This window comes from Engystomops pustulosus, chromosome 1 (genome assembly GCF_040894005.1).
Source record: "Engystomops pustulosus chromosome 1, aEngPut4.maternal, whole genome shotgun sequence".
NCBI classification, from domain to species: domain Eukaryota; kingdom Metazoa; phylum Chordata; class Amphibia; order Anura; family Leptodactylidae; genus Engystomops; species Engystomops pustulosus.
In genome coordinates, this window is record NC_092411.1 from 21,987,934 (window position 1) to 22,009,056 (window position 21,123).

The 21,123-nt window shown below is 44.6% G+C and overlaps 1 protein-coding gene across 3 annotated transcripts in view; it reads right to left on the bottom strand.

Moving 5' to 3' along the window:
* FYB1 (FYN binding protein 1) overlaps positions 1-19,658 on the bottom strand; it is a 61,596-nt gene extending 41,938 nt beyond the window's left edge. For 2 of the 3 annotated variants that reach the window (XM_072135369.1, XM_072135350.1), the window contains exon 1: positions 3,653-3,756. In XM_072135369.1, the coding sequence (XP_071991470.1) occupies positions 3,653-3,688 (36 nt within the window). In that variant the 5' untranslated portion in view covers positions 3,689-3,756. Of the gene's footprint in view, positions 1-3,652; positions 3,757-19,532 lie in introns of those variants that run through there. The other variant, XM_072135360.1, reaches the window with a different exon arrangement.
* Between the last annotated feature and the right edge of the window lie 1,465 nt (positions 19,659-21,123).

Genomic DNA, 21,123 nt, shown 5'->3' on the forward strand with positions numbered 1-21,123 from the left:
GCACTTACAAGCACCGGGAAGAAGAAGGTGAACTCCGGTGGACCTCGGCGGAGAAGCAACGGATGCAGAAACTCAGGCGCACAAGCTTCGTGAATCACACCAGACTTCATCTTCGTCAGACCATCCGAATAGGGGATCGCGACAGGACCAGGTAAGTAAATTTGCCCCAATGTAGGTCACTTCCTCAGATGACTAGGAGAAGGGGTGTCTAGTGCCACTAGTCCCTGTAGCGGCCTCTATAGGTCAAATGTAACATTACATGCCGGACACTAATGGCTCCCTGGTCCTCCAAAGTAGGAGACACTCTTACACCTGTTTGAGCACAAAGAGGAGAGTCCAAAGTGGGAAATCCCTCCTGTATGATGTCCATATGCCTTAAAAGGGCACAAGGATGGTGGTTGTCTCTAGTGTTGGACTCTTAGGTGATTGTGGGGGGACTCCATCTATCAATTTCAAAGGAACTAAACCCTGGAATATCCTCTACTGACCCTCAGGAACCGTTTATTGTGTTGGCTCCTGTTTCCACTGGATGATTCCCTGGTGCTATGAAGATTTCCAATATAACAATGAGTCCGTGGAATCTGTAGCTACACTTATAGCAACCATTTGGAACAAAACTTTTTATTCTAGGAATAGTCCCCTGGCGATGAGCTTATTATCTGTGCTTAAACCTGGCTGTAAGTATTCAGTTATACTGCGCTGCCTCCGAAGGTGAGATGAAGTATTGCAATGTTCTCATAGCCATAGCAATCCAAAGATACACCCAGTATCTGTGCCATTCATATTGCGACAGAATGACCTTTTGGGGCGTAGCTTTGCCCCCCTTTAGCTGCACTACCTGTTAGTCTGTATTGCAGCTTTGTCATATGTTGCACAGTTCAATTCCTGCTCCTGAATCATTGTGCAATTGTCAATTATATTTCACCTACAACATGAATTGTAAAAATACTTGTGTACTGTAAGAGTAGTGAGAAGAGTACGGTGTGTATCTACCTAGCTACTTGTAGGTGGGACTAGTGTGGGTTGATACTGTAATAATCACATCATGTAGCATTTTTCCTGTAAATTACGCACAGGAAGTGCTGCAGCAGTTATCAGAATCTATAATCTACATGATGACTACTGTACATCACATCCGACAGGTGAGGACTCTACATAAGGGACATTGGGCATAATTTTTGCACAGAACCATTCTGTCTACTTTTAGTTCTTCAGCTTGAGGACCTTTGGGGGACTTTTGAAAGGTCCCAGAACAGTGATGGCAAACCTTTTAGAGACCGAGTGCCCAAACTACTAAAAAGACCCGCTTATTTATTGCAAAGTGCCAACACAGAAATGTAATTTGTGATTTATACTCCCTTCTCTGTCACAGATTTCATTGATACCGCCACCTGAGGACACCAATAAAGCAGAAAATAGTCCCAGGTACAGCTGTCACTTTAATATAGCTCTGTGCACAGCAAGTCCTGGGCTGTCTGGGACTGCAGGAAGAAACCTGGAGTCATCTCTGGTGATGGCCTGAGTGCCCACAGAAAGGGCTCCGAGTGCCACCTCTGGCACCAGTGCCATAGGTTAGCCATCACTGTCCTAGAAGGACCCTTGTACACATATGGGTATAGAGCTTGGGGATTTCATGGCAGAAGGTCCTTCTCATTATTATCTCTACAGGGCAGCATCAAACTTGCAGATTGGTTCAAGGGGTCATAGGCCCCCTAGGAGCCTTGGGCCCCGGGCAACCGTCCAAACCACCTATACTATAATCCACTACTGTGTACAGCAGAAGTTGCCCCCCCAACAATAGGGCACACAGTGGGCAGATAAGCTGTAGCAAGAAGATAATAGGGTTTAAAACAAAAGAAAATGCAAAACTAAAGTTACAAAAAATGACAGTAAAAAATCTTACATCTTTATGTATACAAACAAATTCACAATGATTCAAATATGGAAACAGTGCAGCACTGAAGGCACCAGTGATAATATAGGGTCACTGTCAAAAATCATAACTGTTCATAAATGTACAAGGTAATATATGTACAACACAAGGTATGAAAAGGACCTGTTACAAAAATTTCAGGAATCTCATAGCAAACATGCCTCATATCAAGTAGTATATGGATTGCCTGTGTAATCACATAAAGTGCCTTCCTTGAAGCACATTTCAGCTACTCCAGCCTTCTTCCAGGGGGCCCACATTTTGGGAGGATATGAGAGGGGTCCACATTATGGGAGGAATATCAGGGGCCACACTATAAAGGCGGGGGGTGAGAGGTCCCAATATGAGGGGCAGATGAGAGGGGGCACAATATGAGGGGAGATGAGAGGCCTCAATAGAAGAGCAATATGAGAGGAGGTCACAATATGAGGGGGAGATGAGGGGCCACACTATAAGGGGGTATATGACAAAAGCCACAATATGAGGGGGAGATGCGAGGTCACAAATTAGGGGGAGATGAGAGAAGCCAGAATATGAGGGCACAAAATAAAGGGGGAGATGAGGGGGCACAATATAAGGGGGAGGTGAGAGGTCACAATATGAGGGGGAGATGAGGGGCTACAATATTAGGGGGAGGTGAGAGGTCACAATATGAGGAGATGAGAGGGGTCATAATATGAGGTGGAGAAGAGGGGCCACAATATGAGAGGGAGATGTGGGGCTACAATATGAGGAGGATATGAAAGGGGCCACAATATGAGGGGGAAATGAGCGGCCAAAATAGAAGGGGGAGGTGAGAGACCAAAATATGAGGTGGAGAGAAGAGGCCACAATATGAGCGAGGAAATGTTGTGCATTTGTTTCAAAACGCAATGAAAGCGCATTCGGTAAACATGGCCTTAGAATATACAGGTAACATTTCCGTGTAGCAGTAGGTGGGCCCCCAGAATCAAGATCACTGGTGGACTCTAGGCCCCCCAGTCCGACCCTGAATACTATCATACAGAATCCAGATAAATAGTATCATACAGATACACAGTATCACTTATCATCCACAAAAATTGCATCAAACATATAACAGAAACATCATTCCGATAAGTATACAGCTAAATACAGTGTCATATGTAACCACAACATACAGTAGGCTGAGAAACAGAAGCTGGAAGGACTTGGACAAGTCTTATTATAGACTCATCTCCTCTATGGCAGAGAACTTAGCCTGTGCTTAATACTGTACAGCTTTGTTCACTATGGGGCTATCAGCAGTAAAGTATATACAATATGGACGCCATGAAGCAGTCAGTGGCTCTTTTTAAGACAATAATCACTGTGCCGCGATTCACTAAGATCGTACGCCCAATATCCTGCATGTGTCGCTTCCCCGCTCAGGTCCGACAGAGTTCACCTTCTTCTTCCTGGTGCAATTAAGTGCATTGTCTTGTGACACAATTTGAAAGTTAAATCTTGTGCTCAGTCCGAATCCGTCAGATCGCCCGACTACTGTCGCATGGAAGCCGGTGCCGCTTTGCCACAATCCGATTGCATGCGAAACAATCCCAGCGCAGACACCTGCTAAATACTTATCCAAGCCGTGAAATCCCCCAAAAAAGTGCAGTCCAACAAAAGTGCAGCACGCGACCCTTAGTAAATGAGCCCCAATGTAGCAATCACATAAATATCAGAAGACAAAGACACATGATGTGAATAACTAATACTCACAGACATAGAGCCCATGTATCCCTTGTGTACAGCCATAGTCAGATACTAATACTAACTCTATGCGCCTGAGCTACAGGGAACTGGAGGTGAATACACCTTACTACATTGTATTCAGAGTCATTCCAGCCGCCTGCCAAATAGCAAACAATCGCACCGTTCTTATAGCAGTAATATTTATTAAGGAAGAAGGATAAACAGGAATCTGAAAGTGAAACAAAATGCTCTCCTTCTACATAATACATTATTTATATTTTTTTAAGCTTATTTCTGAGCTTTGCTATACAGTATGGGCCAGGTCAGCAGAGCCATCTCTTTATAAATAGTGGTCTTCTCTACTTATGGAGACCTAGATAAGACAAGATAATAAAACTATAAACTGTAATGTAACATATGTACCAAGAAAGATTTGGTTGTCTCCAAAATGTCCTCCCTGTACAGAAAAAACAGGAAGGAAGTGTGTGTCTCCAATATGTCCTCCCCTATACAGACAATACAGGAAGGAAGTGTGAGTCTCCAATATGTCCTCCCCTATACAGACAATACAGGAAGGAAGTGTGTGTCTCCAATATGTCCTCCCCTATACAGACAATACAGGAAGGAAGTGTGTCTCCAATATGTCCTACCCCTATACATACAATACAGGAAGGAAGTGTGTGTCTCCAATATGTCCTCTCCTATACAGACAATACAGGAAGAAAGTGTGTGTCTCCAGATGTCCTCCCCTATACAGACAATACAGAAAGGAAGTGTGTGTCTCCAGATGTCCTCCCCTATACAGACAATACAGAAAGGATGTGTGTGTCTCCAATATGTCCTCCCCTATACAGACAATACAGGAAGGAAGTGTGTGTCTCCAATATGTCCTCCCCTATACAGACAATATGAGGAGGAAGTGTGTGTCTCCAATATGTCCTCCCCTATACAGACAGTACAAGAAGGAAGTGTGTGTCTCCAATATGTCCTCCCCTATACAGACAATACAGGAAGGAAGTGTGTGTCTCCAATATGTCCTCCCCTATACAGACAATACAGGAAGGAAGTGTGCGTCTCCAATATGTCCTCTCCTATACAGACAATACAGGAAGGAAGTGTGTGTCTCCAATATGTCCTCCCCGATACAGACAATACAGGAAGGAAGTGTGTGTCTCCAATATGTCCTCCCCTATACAGACAATACAGGAAGGAAGTGTGTGTCTCCAATATGTCCTCCCCTATACAGACAATACAGGAAGGAAGTGTGTGTCTCCAATATTCCCTCCCTGGGCAGACAAAACAGAAAGGAAGTGTGTGTCTCCAATATGTCCTCCCCTATACAGACACTACAGGAAGGAAATGTGTGTCTCCAATAAGTCCTCCCCTATACAGACAATACAGGAAAGAAGTGTGTGTCTCCAATATGTCCCCCCCTATACAGACAATACAGGAAGGAAGTGTGTGTCTCCAATATGTCCTCCCCTATACAGACAATACAGGATGGAAGTGTGTGTCTCCAATATGTCCTCCCCTATACAGACAGTACAGGAAGGAAGTGTGTGTCTCCAATATGTCCTCCCCTATACAGACAATACAGGAAGGAAGTGTGAGTCTCCAATATGTCCTCCCCTATACAGACAATACAGGAAGGAAGTGTGTGTCTCCAATATGTCCTCCCCTATACAGACAATACAGGAAGGAAGTGTGTGTCTCCAATATGTCCTCCCCTATACAGACAATACAGGAAGGAAGTGTGTGTCTCCAATATGTCCTCCCCTATACAGACAATACAGGAAGGAAGTGTGTGTCTCCAATATGTCCTCCCCTATACAAACAATACAGGAAGGAAGTGTGTCTCTCCAATATGTCCTCCCCTATACAGACAATACAGGATAGAAGTGTGTGTCTCCAATATGTTCTCCCACTATACAGACAGTACAGGAAGGAAGTGTGTGTTTCCAATATGTCCTCCCCTATACAGACAATGCAGGAAGGAAGTGTGTGTCTCCAATATTCCCTCGCTGGGCAGACAAAACAGAAAGGAAGTGTGTGTCTCCAATATGTCCTCCCCTATACAGACAATACAGGATGGAAGTGTGTGTCTCCAATATGTCCTCCCCTATACAGACAGTACAGGAAGGAAGTGTGTGTCTCCAATATGTCCTCCCCTATACAGACAATACAGGAAGGAATTGTGAGTCTCCAATATGTCCTCCCCTATGCAGACAATACAGGAAGGAAGTGTGTGTCTCCAATATGTCCTCCCCTATACAGACAATACAGGAAGGAAGTGTGTCTCCAATATGTCCTACCCCTATACATACAATACAGGAAGGAAGTGTGTGTCTCCAATATGTCCTCTCCTATACAGACAATACAGGAAGGAAGTGTGTGTCTCCAGATGTCCTCCCCTATACAGACAATACAGAAAGGAAGTGTGTGTCTCCAGATGTCCTCCCCTATACAGACAATACAGAAAGGAAGTGTGTGTCTCCAATATGTCCCCCCTATACAGACAATATGAGGAGGAAGTGTGTGTCTCCAATATGTCCTCCCCTATACAGACAGTACAGGAAGGAAGTGTGTGTCTCCAATATGTCCTCCCCTATACAGACAATACAGGAAGGAAGTGTGTGTCTCCAATATGTCCTCCCCTATACAGACAATACAGGAAGGAAGTGTGCGTCTCCAATATGTCCTCTCCTATACAGACAATACAGGAAGGAAGTGTGTGTCTCCAATATGTCCTCCCCAATACAGACAATATGAGGAGGAAGTGTGTGTCTCCAATATGTCCTCCCCTATACAGACAATACAGGAAGGAAGTGTGCGTCTCCAATATGTCCTCTCCTATACAGACAATACAGGAAGGAAGTGTGTGTCTCCAATATGTCCTCCCCGATACAGACAATACAGGAAGGAGATGTGTGTCTCCAATATGTCCTCCCCTATACAGACAATACAGGAAAGAAGTGTGTGTCTCCAATATGTCCCCCCCTATACAGACAATACAGGAAGGAAGTGTGTGTCTCCAATATGTCCTCCCCTATACAGACAATACAGGATGGAAGTGTGTGTCTCCAATATGTCCTCCCCTATACAGACAGTACAGGAAGGAAGTGTGTGTCTCCAATATGTCCTCCCCTATACAGACAATACAGGAAGGAAGTGTGAGTCTCCAATATGTCCTCCCCTATACAGACAATACAGGAAGGAAGTGTGTGTCTCCAATATGTCCTCCCCTATACAGACAATACAGGAAGGAAGTGTGTCTCCAATATGTCCTACCCCTATAAATACAATACAGGAAGGAAGTGTGTGTCTCCAATATGTCCTCTCCTATACAGACAATACAGGAAGGAAGTGTGTGTCTCCAGATGTCCTCCCCTATACAGACAATACAGAAAGGAAGTGTGTGTCTCCAGATGTCCTCCCCTATACAGACAATACAGAAAGGAAGTGTGTGTCTCCAATATGTCCCCCCTATACAGACAATATGAGGAGAAAGTGTGTGTCTCCAATATGTCCTCCCCTATACAGACAGTACAGGAAGGAAGTGTGTGTCTCCAATATGTCCTCCCCTATACAGACAATACAGGAAGGAAGTGTGTGTCTCCAATATGTCCTCCCCTATACAGACAATACAGGAAGGAAGTGTGCGTCTCCAATATGTCCTCTCCTATACAAACAATACAGGAAGGAAGTGTGTGTCTCCAATATGTCCTCCCCAATACAGACAATACAGGAAGGAAGTGTGTGTCTCCAATATGTCCTCCCCTATACAGACAATACAGGAAGGAAGTGTGTGTCTCCAATATGTCCTCCCCTATACAGACAGTACAGGAAGGAAGTGTGTGTCTCCAATATGTCCTCCTCTATACAGACAATACAGGAAGGAAGTGTGTGTCTCCAATATGTCCTCCCCTATACAGACAATACAGGAAGGAAGTGTGCGTCTCCAATATGTCCTCTCCTATACAGACAATACAGGAAGGAAGTGTGTGTCTCCAATATGTCCTCCCCGATACAGACAATACAGGAAGGAAGTGTGTGTCTCCAATATGTCCTCCCCTATACAGACAATACAGGAAGGAAGTGTGTGTCTCCAATATGTCCTCCCCTATACAAACAATACAGGAAGGAAGTGTGCCTCTCCAATATGTCCTCCCCTATACAGACAATACAGGAAGGAAGTGTGTGTCTCCAATATGTTCTCCCACTATACAGACAGTACAGGAAGGAAGTGTGTGTTTCCAATATGTCCTCCCCTATACAGACAATGCAGGAAGGAAGTGTGTGTCTCCAATATTCCCTCCCTGGGCAGACAAAACAGAAAGGAAGTGTGTGTCTCCAATATGTCCTCCCCTATACAGACAATACAGGATGGAAGTGTGTGTCTCCAATATGTCCTCCCCTATACAGACAGTACAGGAAGGAAGTGTGTGTCTCCAATATGTCCTCCCCTATACAGACAATACAGGAAGGAATTGTGAGTCTCCAATATGTCCTCCCGTATGCAGACAATACAGGAAGGAAGTGTGCGTCTCCAATATGTCCTCCCCTATACAGACAATACAGGAAGGAAGTGTGTCTCCAATATGTCCTACCCCTATACATACAATACAGGAAGGAAGTGTGTGTCTCCAATATGTCCTCTCCTATACAGACAATACAGGAAGGAAGTGTGTGTCTCCAGATGTCCTCCCCTATACAGACAATACAGAAAGGAAGTGTGTGTCTCCAGATGTCCTCCCCTATACAGACAATACAGAAAGGAAGTGTGTGTCTCCAATATGTCCCCCCTATACAGACAATATGAGGAGGAAGTGTGTGTCTCCAATATGTCCTCCCCTATACAGACAGTACAGGAAGGAAGTGTGTGTCTCCAATATGTCCTCCCCTATACAGACAATACAGGAAGGAAGTGTGTGTCTCCAATATGTCCTCCCCTATACAGACAATACAGGAAGGAAGTGTGCATCTCCAATATGTCCTCTCCTATACAGACAATACAGGAAGGCAGTGTGTGTCTCCAATATGTCCTCCCCAATACAGACAATACAGGAAGGAAGTGTGTGTCTCCAATATGTCCTCCCCTATACAGACAATACAGGAAGGAAGTGTGTGTCTCCAATATGTCCTCCCCTATACAGACAATACAGGAAGGAAGTGTGTCTCTCCAATATGTCCTCCCCTATACAGACAATACAGGAAGGAAGTGTGTGTCTCCATTATGTTCTCCCACTATACAGACAGTACAGGAAGGAAGTGTGTGTCTCCAATATTCCCTCCCTGGGCAGACAAAACAGAAAGGAAGTGTGTGTCTCCAATATGTCCTCCCCTATACAGACAATACAGGAAGGAAGTGTGCGTCTCCAATATGTCCTCTCCTATACAAACAATACAGGAAGGAAGTGTGTGTCTCCAATATGTCCTCCCCAATACAGACAATACAGGAAGGAAGTGTGTGTCTCCAATATGTCCTCCCCTATACAGACAATACAGGAAGGAAGTGTGTGTCTCCAATATGTCCTCCCCTATACAGACAGTACAGGAAGGAAGTGTGTGTCTCCAATATGTCCTCCTCTATACAGACAATACAGGAAGGAAGTGTGTGTCTCCAATATGTCCTCCCCTATACAGACAATACAGGAAGGAAGTGTGCGTCTCCAATATGTCCTCTCCTATACAGACAATACAGGAAGGAAGTGTGTGTCTCCAATATGTCCTCCCCGATACAGACAATACAGGAAGGAAGTGTGTGTCTCCAATATGTCCTCCCCTATACAGACAATACAGGAAGGAAGTGTGTGTCTCCAATATGTCCTCCCCTATACAAACAATACAGGAAGGAAGTGTGCCTCTCCAATATGTCCTCCCCTATACAGACAATACAGGAAGGAAGTGTGTGTCTCCAATATGTTCTCCCACTATACAGACAGTACAGGAAGGAAGTGTGTGTTTCCAATATGTCCTCCCCTATACAGACAATGCAGGAAGGAAGTGTGTGTCTCCAATATTCCCTCCCTGGGCAGACAAAACAGAAAGGAAGTGTGTGTCTCCAATATGTCCTCCCCTATACAGACAATACAGGATGGAAGTGTGTGTCTCCAATATGTCCTCCCCTATACAGACAGTACAGGAAGGAAGTGTGTGTCTCCAATATGTCCTCCCCTATACAGACAATACAGGAAGGAATTGTGAGTCTCCAATATGTCCTCCCGTATGCAGACAATACAGGAAGGAAGTGTGCGTCTCCAATATGTCCTCCCCTATACAGACAATACAGGAAGGAAGTGTGTCTCCAATATGTCCTACCCCTATACATACAATACAGGAAGGAAGTGTGTGTCTCCAATATGTCCTCTCCTATACAGACAATACAGGAAGGAAGTGTGTGTCTCCAGATGTCCTCCCCTATACAGACAATACAGAAAGGAAGTGTGTGTCTCCAGATGTCCTCCCCTATACAGACAATACAGAAAGGAAGTGTGTGTCTCCAATATGTCCCCCCTATACAGACAATATGAGGAGGAAGTGTGTGTCTCCAATATGTCCTCCCCTATACAGACAGTACAGGAAGGAAGTGTGTGTCTCCAATATGTCCTCCCCTATACAGACAATACAGGAAGGAAGTGTGTGTCTCCAATATGTCCTCCCCTATACAGACAATACAGGAAGGAAGTGTGCATCTCCAATATGTCCTCTCCTATACAGACAATACAGGAAGGCAGTGTGTGTCTCCAATATGTCCTCCCCAATACAGACAATACAGGAAGGAAGTGTGTGTCTCCAATATGTCCTCCCCTATACAGACAATACAGGAAGGAAGTGTGTGTCTCCAATATGTCCTCCCCTATACAGACAATACAGGAAGGAAGTGTGTCTCTCCAATATGTCCTCCCCTATACAGACAATACAGGAAGGAAGTGTGTGTCTCCAATATGTTCTCCCACTATACAGACAGTACAGGAAGGAAGTGTGTGTCTCCAATATTCCCTCCCTGGGCAGACAAAACAGAAAGGAAGTGTGTGTCTCCAATATGTCCTCCCCTATACAGACACTACAGGAAGGAAATGTGTGTCTCCAATATGTCCTCCCCTATACAGACAATACAGGAAAGAAGTGTGTGTCTCCAATATGCCCCCCCCCCCCCCTATACAGACAATACAGGAAGGAAGTGTGTGTCTCCAATATGTCCTCCCCTATACAGACAATACAGGATGGAAGTGTGTGTCTCCAATATGTCCTCCCCTATACAGACAATACAGGAAGGAAGTGTGTGTCTCCAATATGTCCTCCCCTATACAGACAATACAGGAAGGAAGTGTGAGTCTCCAATATGTCCTCCCCTATACAGATAATACAGGAAGGAAGTGTGTGTCTCCAATATGTTCTCCCCTATACAGACAATACAGGAAGGAAATGTGTATCTCCAATATGTCCTCCCCTATACAGACAATACAGGAAGGAAGTGTGTGTCTCCAATATGCCCTCCCCTATACAGACACTACAGGAAGGAAATGTGTGTCTCCAATAAGTCCTCCCCTATACAGACAATAAGGAAAGAAGTGTGTGTCTCCAATATGTCCCCCCCTATACAGACAATACAGGAAGGAAGTGTGTGTCTCCAATATGTCCTCCCCTATACAGACAATACAGGAAGGAAGTGTGTGTCTCCAATATGTCCTCCCCTATACAGACAATACAGGAAGGAAGTGTGTGTCTCCAATATGTCCTCCCCTATACAGACAATACAGGAAGGAAGTGTGAGTCTCCATTATGTCCTCCCCTATACAGATAATACAGGAAGGAAGTGTGAGTCTCCAATATGTCATCCCCTATACAGATAATACAGGAAGGAAGTGTGTGTCTCCAATATGTTCTCCCCTATACAGACAATACAGGAAGGAAATGTGTATCTCCAATATGTCCTCCCCTATACAGACAGTACAGAAAGGAATTGTGTGTCTCCAATATGTCCTCCCCTATACAGACAATACAGGAAGGAAGTGTGTGTCTCCAATATGTCCTCCCCTATACAGACAATACAGGAAGGAAGTGTGTGTCTCCAATATGTCCTCCCCTATACAGACAATACAGGAAGGAAGTGTGTCTCTCCAATATGTCCTCCCCTGTAAGACAATACAGCAAGGAAGTGTGCGTCTCCAATATGTCCTCCCCTGTAAGACAATACAGGAAAGAAGTGTGTGTTTCCAATATGTCCTCCATGGGCAGACAAAATAGAAAGGAAGTGTGTGTCTCCAATATGTCCTCCCCTATACAGACACTACAGGAAGGAAATGTGTGTCTCCAATATGTCCTCCCCTATACAGACATTACAGGAAGGAAGTGTGTGTTTCCAATATTTTCTTCTCTATACAGGCAATACAGTAAGGAAGTGTGTGTCTCCACTATGTCCTCCCCTATACAGACAATACAGGAAGGAAGTGTGTGTCTCCAATATGTCCTCCCCCTTATACAGATAATACAGGAAGGAAGTGTGTGTCTCCAATATGTTCTCCCCTATACATACAATACAGGAAGGAAGTGTGTGTCTCCAATATGTTCTCCCACTATACAGACAATGCAGGAAGGAAGTGTGTGTTTCCAATATGTCCTCCCCTATACAGACAATGCAGGAAGGAAATGTGTGTTTCCAATATGTCCACCCCCTATACAGACATTACAGGAAGGAAGTATGTGTCTCCAATATGTCCTCCCCTTTACAGACAATACAGGAAGGAAGTGTGTGTTTCCAATATGTCCTTCTCTATACAGGCAATACAGGAAGGAAGTGTGTGTCTCCAATATGTCCTCCCCTATACAGACAATACAGGAAGGAAGTGTGTCTCCAATATGTCCTACCCCTATACATACAATACAGGAAGGATGTGTGTGTCTCCAATATGTCCTCCCGCTATATAGACAATACAGGAAGGAAGTGTGTGTCTCCAAATGTCCTCCCCTATACAGACAATACAGAAAGGAAGTGTGTGTCTCCAGATGTCCTCCCCTATACAGACAATACAGAAAGGAAGTGTGTGTTTCCAATATGTCCCCCCTATACAGACAATATGGGGAGGAATGTGTGTCTCCAATATGTCCTCCCCTATACAGACAGTACAGGAAGGAAGTGTGTGTCTCCAATATGTCCTCCCCTTTACAGACAATACAGGAAGGAAGTGTGTGTCTCCAATATGTCCTCCCCTATACACACAATACAGGAAGGAAGTGTGTGTCTCCAATATGTCCTCCCCTATACAGACAATACAGGAAGGAAGTGTGTGTCTCCAATATGTCCTCCCCTATACAGACAGTACAGGAAGAAATGCCAAGATGTCATTGAAGACATATGTAGAGGGCTTAGAGCAGGGGTAGGGAACCAATGGCTCGGGAGCAAATTATGGCTCTTGTTGGCTGCATCTGGCTCTCAGGCAGATCTTTAAGAGACACACAGCAGCCATCACTATTTATTAGACTGATCACTGGGAGTATGTGTTGTGAATACCTATATATCTGGTAGCCACCTGGCTACTGACCCCTGGCTTAGACCCCTGGTTTAGAGGATAGAGCCTATAGTAAGCAGAAGTGACAGAAGGGAAGGTGACTCTCGTCTCTGTTTTTGCAATCAGACCATGTCCAGCAGCCCAGAACATTTTAAGGATCCAGATCTTAACTGACTGCTCCCTATACATAGCATCCATATAACTCCTTGTAATCTACACACAATCCCAGTGCAGAGTGCGCCACCTAGTGCTGTCGTTAGGAAGACAGAACATTTACATTTGGAAATTTTAGATCTTTAGAAGGTGCACGCTGTAGAAGTGAACGCTGTCCGCCTTGTCCTGTCCTGTGTTTACCTGGAGTAGTGGCTGCCAGGTCCTGCGCTGTGAGTAAATACACCTGGGGGTATAAGCTGCACATGTGACAAAAGCTCAGCTCTGAGATGTTTCTTTGTTTTATTTAGGTATCAATGGTGATCAGGGTGATGATAAAATATGTAACGCTTGGTCTGGCACATACAGTGGACACTGTGTGTCAGTTCTATGCCCTTCGTTTTGTGTCTGCAGCTCCCATGCAAAACTCAATTTTGGATTCAGATACACTGAAGTATTAATAGACTTCGAATTTGCTTGTCAGGTCTGTTACAGATCTTTCCTGGAACATTCTGCCTAAGTTTAAGTGGTAAATATGATCGTAAATCTGGACACAATTCTGTATATGTCCTGGGTTTAATATATTGGGATGACCAATTTTATGCCCTCCAATGACTTGGATCTCTAACATAAACTGGAACTGGCACTAAGCTAAGTGCAAAGGAGGACAGCGAGGCATACATAAGTCATGTACTCGCACTGCTGTCGAAACATCTCCCCACGATGGCCGGACCTTTTGGGCTTGGGGCTTGAGCATAGTCTAGCACTCGACTGGGTCCCGGTTGCTTGGTACATGTGGGACAGGTCTCGTCCACATCGGGCAGGTGTCCGACAGGTGGTCTGCAAGAAAAGGAGGAAGATGCCGCGGCACTCCCCATGTATAGATGTATGTGAGGATCCCCAGGTAGATAATAGAGGGGAGGCCTGTGATGGTATGCGGCTACCAGGGATCGCGCTTAGACAAGGGATGTGAAACATTAACTCACGGTTCCTTTCTTCCAGAACACTGACTAGAGAGAGGCAACAGGCCAAGGTAACAGTCTAACTGTTCCAGGTCCAAGGACACTGTTTGTCCTGTGTTCAGCAAAGGGTGCTCACCAGCCACCAGGAAGTTGATATAAACTTCACCTGGGACGGAGAGTTCAGAGATGATCCAACCAGGACCTTTGTTACAATATCCAATTAATAATTAATAAACATTCTCTGATTGGTCAAAAAAATGTGCCTTCCATGCAGATCAGGGACAGCTGCAATACCATTCATAGACAGTAGATGGCACACAGAAGTGATCAGGCTCTATATGACACATAAAATCTAATAGGAGTATGACTTGGTAATGGCCATTACACTGAGCTCTTAGATCTCCCCTACAAAAATCTCAACAAAATCCTCTCTTCCCTAAGTAACAGTTGTAATATGTACCCAGAATTGAGGGTTTTGGGAACAGTTCAGTGCAGACAGCGCAGAGACCTAAGAGCACAGCAGTGTGAGGATATAACCCAAGTACTTTTGGAGATACATGGAGGGATGGCACAGGCATTATAAAGTGTTGGGCCACAATAAGGCGATATTATACAGTGTGTAAGCTACAATAAGTTGGGGGAAGGCTGCAGTATGGGAGGGCAATGTTTATGGGGTACTGTGTTGCAGCAAACAGTCTTGAGCCACAATAAGGGGTCATTCTGAGTGAATGAATAATAAGTGGGCAGGGGCAGAACAGGGGGAACTATTAATAAAAGGGAAGGGCACTTGTTGGCACTATAGAGTGTAAGTATATTATACAGTGTTGGGGCATTATAAGTGAATGGGGACCAAAAAGGCGCCAACTTTAAATGGGAACCACAGTGTGACATTATGAACCGGGGGGCACAGGAAGGTTATATTATACTTTGTTGGCCGCTAAAGTAGGATTAAAGTGTTTTGTGGCCCCTTAGGAGTGTATTAAGGGCTGAATTTTAAGGATGTGGCTTAATACATGAACATTTCACATGGTGCACATCGCACACTCCAACTTTTCTCTCTCTTCCGATCTTCTCCAATAGGTGAATACTGAGTCAGCTTTATTTGCATGAATAATACCTACTTTATTTCTGGATCAGTCACAGAGGTCAGACATATCACCAGACACATGCCCAGTGTGAGCGACTTCCTCTTTTTCGGGTCCTGTAATGCAGGGGGTCATTTGTTTATGGACTGTGGCACAGCTTATAGAAGAGTCTCTTGTTCCATGGACAGTACAATGGATCCTCACTATGTGATGTTTGCATGAGGCAGGTAACAAACACTCAGGTGTCCTCATAACAAAGAGAATGTGAATCACTGCGGAAGTCATATGCAAAGCGTCATAAACTAAGAGAATGCCACAAGTGTGAAAACAAAGGATCATAATGCGGCAAAAAATGTAACAACGTGATACAAAAGTACTCTAAAGGAATTTTCTAGAGTCCTTAGGGGAAGGGTGCACAACCACATGGTATTAATGTTTAATCTCAAGAAACTGCACTAGTAATCACAAACTTAAAAGCAGCAATTATAAAAGCAGCAATTATAACAATTTGTGCAACACAAAATACCACCCCAGAAAAGGACAATATAGCACAATATACCACCCAGAAGCATGCAATACCATGGTACAACTCAAAATACCACCTCAGAAACTAAAAATGCCACATTGAAGTCCAAATTCCACCCCAAAGACGCCAAATACCATTGTATACCACAAAATACCACCCCAGAAACAAAAGTACTACAGTGCCACACTTAATACCACCGTATAAACCAAAAGCTTCACCGGTCAAATGACAAATACCACCATTGGTGTAACTTGAAGCTGAAGGGCCCCAGTGCAAAGTCTGTGCCAGGCCATATTGGAAAGTGACACCTTATGGGCCCCCTAAACCTCCAGGGCCCGGTTGCGATTGCACCCTCTGCACCCCCTCAAGTTACGCCCCTGCATACCACCTTGCTGCACAAAGCTCCACCCCAGAAGCACAAAACAAATAACACAGCAGTGAACTAAATAAATCTATAAGCAACATCTTTGTCTGGTCAGACTTCAACACCATCCTCTGTCCAGGGAATGCGACTGAGGATGCATAATAAGTGCAATTTAGTTTAATTACTTACTAGTCCTTACTAGTCTGGACACTGGTTTACTCCTTTCCTAGAATCCTTGATTTATTTCCACCACACCCATGTGTCTGCTGTGTACTTTGCTCTGGTTTCTAAACAGTTAATCAATCTGCGGTGTTGCACAGAATCTCTCCCCATTTACATTTCTCCCCTGCTGGTTCGGCTAGATGTCAGAGATCACCAAATGGAGCTGGGCTCTGGCATCCCATTAAAGGTTTGCAGAATATTTCCTCGTTTCTTGCTATAGACTTATTCTGAGCTGACTGGCATTCATATTTTCTACTGTATTTTGGATACTTTGACCCTTTACCTGTTTTCTGACTATCCGTTTGCCCATCAATTTTGTGCTCCATTGCCCTCTTGGTATTGTTTTGTTTGTGTCTCTGTGTTTTCACTTAGGTGCAAGATGGGAATTCTGACCACGTATCACCTACCACTTAGGGTAGGCTGGGCAATTAGGTAGGGACACCTGGGAAGGTAAAAAGTCTTAAGGCTCACTTTCCTACCAATCCATTCAGATCAGACCCAAATCTTATATAACACTGCAGGTGAGGTACACAGACATTGAGCAGAATCATAGACAGGGACAGGCAGGAGGTCAGGACAGGCAGCACCGGATCAGAGTCAGGGACAAAGCAGAAGGTCAGGGCAGGCAGCAAAGGAGCATAGTCAGGAACGGAACCAGGGTCACAACGGGAATTCAGAACATGCGCACAGGGCATCAGTAACAAAGCTTTCTCAAAGGCACAAGGCACAAAAATCTGGCGGGGTGTACAGGGAGAGGCTGGGCTATAAGGGATTCTAGGAATGGCCAGAACCGGTCAACGGTGCGCTGGCCCTTTAAACCTTCGGGAGCTGGCACGCACGCGCCCAAGGAGATGGGGGCACAAGTGCACGATCGCCGGAATGGGGACAGGCAAGTGAATCTGAGACCGTGCTGGAGCACAGAGAGGGGCACAGGTGAGCACCCGTGACAGACAGATCCTGATAGGATCATAAGGGTGACAGATGCTGATGTTATAGACAGATCCTTATAGGGTGAATACTCTTTATGGGATGGACAAATCCTGAGGGGTTAGACAAATCCTGATATGGCAGACAGATCATGGAGTAAGATCCTTCTGGAACAGACAGACTCTGATGGAGTAGACAGATTCCAATAAAGTGGAGAGCTCCTGATGAAGTGGAAAGATTGTCATGGGGTGAGTGGACTTATCCTGATGGGGTGGGCAGATAATGTAGGGCCCACAAATTCTTATTTGGTGGAGAGATCCTAATTACATTCTTGTTCAATAATGGTCACATATATTAGTCTGTAGTAACCACAATAACTAATGTTAACATTTTAAGCCTGTTCCCAAATCTACATTACTAGCCTCTGAATGGAGACAATTGTATCCAGTCTAGACAATGCTCTGTGAGCCAAACACATCAGCAACTTCACAAATCTCTCAGCTAGTTTGTTACAATGTATCAATCTTAGAGTCCAGGCTGTTTAGCTCATAGAGCATTGTCTAGACTGGATACAATTGTCTCCATTCAGAGGCAGTGACCCTGTACATAGCGAGTCCTGCTCTCAGCTGAGAAGTGGCGACAATTGTATCCAGTCTAGACAATGCTCTGTGAGCTAAACAGCCTGGACTCCAGACTTATACACTGTAACAATGCAACAGAGAGATCTGTAGCTGTTGCTTTTGCGTTTAGTTCACAGAGCTTTGTCTAGACGGGATACAATTGTCTCCATTCAGAGGCAGTGACCCTGTACACAATTAGTCCTGCTCTCAGCAGAGAAGTGGAGACAATTGTATACAGTCTAGACAATGCTCTGTGAGTTAAACAGCCTGGACTCCAGAGGGATACATTGTAACAAACCAGATATTTGTGCAGCTGCTTTTGATGTGTTTAACTTACAGAGCATTGCACTGAGCAGATTCCAAGGCGACACAGCAGTGTGAGGACATGCCCCCAGTGCAATTGAAGAAGCTACAGTCCTGGAAAATAAATCCAGATACCCTTTAAATAGGATTAGTACAATCTAACGAATAGGGTCAGGAAAGAAGGGGGGGGGGGGGTTGACTCGACAGTCCACTGCGTGTAGTGGATTATTCCTGTAATTGTGATGGAGCCCCCACTCCAGAGTACCGCACCACAACAGTGCCACAAGTGTCTAAGATTACAGACAGCACCACCCTGTCATCAGGTCACATGTGGTATTGCAGCCCAGACCTGGAAATCACTGGGTAAGATGACAGTGGGGCAGATTTACTTACCCGGTCCATTTGCGATCCAGCGGCGCGTTCTCTGCGCTGGATTCGGGTCCGGCCGGGATTCTGCGCTGAAGAGCATCGGAATGCACTGAAATACACCGAGCCGGGCTGAGTGAAGGTAAGTGCAATTTTCGCGACACATTTTTTTTTTAAAATGCGGCCGTTTTTCCGAATCCATGTGGTTTTCGTTCGGCCACGCCCCCCGATTTCCATTGTGTGCATGCCAGCGCCGATGCGCCACAATCCGATCGCGTGCGCCAAAAGCCCGGGCAATTCAGGGAAAATCACCGCAAATCGGAAATATTCGGGTAACACGTCGGGAAAACGCAAATCGGACTCTTAGTAAATGACCCCCAGTGTATCCATTCTGATGTGAAAGGGGAAGAAGGCTTTTGCTTTCATGTTACATAATTGTAACCTAAGGACACATATCACACATATCGGAGCTCTGGGGATCATCCTATGTGTATTGGATTCTGAGATATGATATGTACAGCACATTATGGCGGTATAGAAGAATTACAAAAGCATCTGATTCCTAAAAGCCAAAGATCCAGGGTCAGACATGAAATTAACATCATGTAGTCACCTAGGACCAAGTTATAGAAAGTTAAGAATTTGACATATACTGTACAGATAGCACCACCCAATGGCACCCAGTAATTTTGCAATAACAAGTAATACCGCCATACAGTGCATAGTAAATCAATAAAACACAACGTAGGGATATTCTATCCACTACTATCTGTCTGCTCTCTATGGAGTCTATCCTTTCCACAAAATCCAATGTTATAGATGAAGCTGACGTATCCTGCCCCCATATACCCCCGCCCCGGGCTCGCTACTCACCATTGTGCCGGTGTGTGCACTTGCTGGCGGTGCAGTGATCTGAAGCTTAATGATTATCCCTCTGCATGGACTGGAAGCTGCGCACACAAAACTTCCCCTTTTTTTTGGCTTCTCTTTCAGTCCTTCTTATCATAGATCCATTATCTGGATTTACTGTTGCAGAATGTTCTCCGTGTAATAGATATTTATACTACAACTAAGGACACAAGAAAAGGTCATGTAATACCGCCAGAGGTCACCAGGATCCAGCACCCTATGGGCAGACCTCTCCGGAAGGGTGTTCTCTGTATTTTATTACTTCTGTATTTGCAGATTTTATATATTACTTCATATTTTCTAAAGAACTCTTGTCATTATTATTAAGGGAAACTGTCAGCAGCTGCGACCATACAGACTGCAGTCAGTATTAGGGATTGTCCCTGGAGAAACGCGTCATCATACCTTTGTGTATGCTGTGTGTGTAGTAGCAGCAGGACTGTCAAATATAAAATTATATTGAAGAATTGTTATTTCTCTGAGTGGAGGGTTGTCCTCACACTGCTGTGCACTGTGCTCTCTGCAGCCAGTGGTAGGTATTGTCCATTAAGAGATGCGTAATCAGACCTTTTTGTATTTTGTTAGTAGCAGCAGGACTGTGATATATGGATTTACAGTATGTTCCAAGATTGTAGCTTCTCCAACCGTGTCCTCACACTGCTATGCACTGTACTCTCTGCAGTCAGTGTTACTTATTGTAGTGATGGGAAGTCCGGCTCTTTTTAGTGTACTGGAAGGTTGTTATATATGGATTTACAGTATATTCTAAGGTTGTAGCTTTTCCAACCGTGTCCTCGCACTGCTATGCACTGTGCTCTCTGCAGTCAGTGTTATGTATTGTATTCCGGCTCTTTCTAGTGAGCTGGATCATTAGGCTCCGCCCACTAAAAATAGCCTCTTCTGGCTTTTGAATGGTTCCCTATTACATGTATAATAAGGAGCCTCAGTCCTGCCAGGGTGACCCTCTTCTAAAAGGGGCGTGGTGTCCGAATTAGGGGCGGGGTTAAGTAAACCATTGGCTCACTGCAGGGAGCCGAGTCCAATTGTGAAATTACACATTGGTGTATAGTGTTAGTAGCAGCAGGACTATGAAAAAATTGATAAATAGGATTTATATTCCAGCATTGTAGCTTCCCCAAGAGCTATATTTTACCAGAACCCTATTGAAGCTTTTACTCAGAGCAAAGCGGAAGGAATGGGGAGAAGCTCAATGCAGAGAACACAGCAATAAGTATACACAGATCCAAAGCCTCTGTGTGTGTTTCAAACTGTATTGTCACCCGGTAGGTGCTGATACACTTGAAAGCTGTGGTACGGAGTATGGAGCAATAGACACCGGGCAGCCATTCTGCTTGTATTTGGGGGGCTTTAAGCCCCAGTAGTTTGAAGTTGACCCCTGGTCTCACCCCTACTGGTAAAAAGATGGAGGAATAACCAAGACTGAACGTATACATTTACTTTACAAGGACTAGAAACTTTGTTCCTTATTGTCTCAATGATGAAATACAAAAATTCACATTTTCGACTTACACTGATGGATTTCTATTTTTTCGTA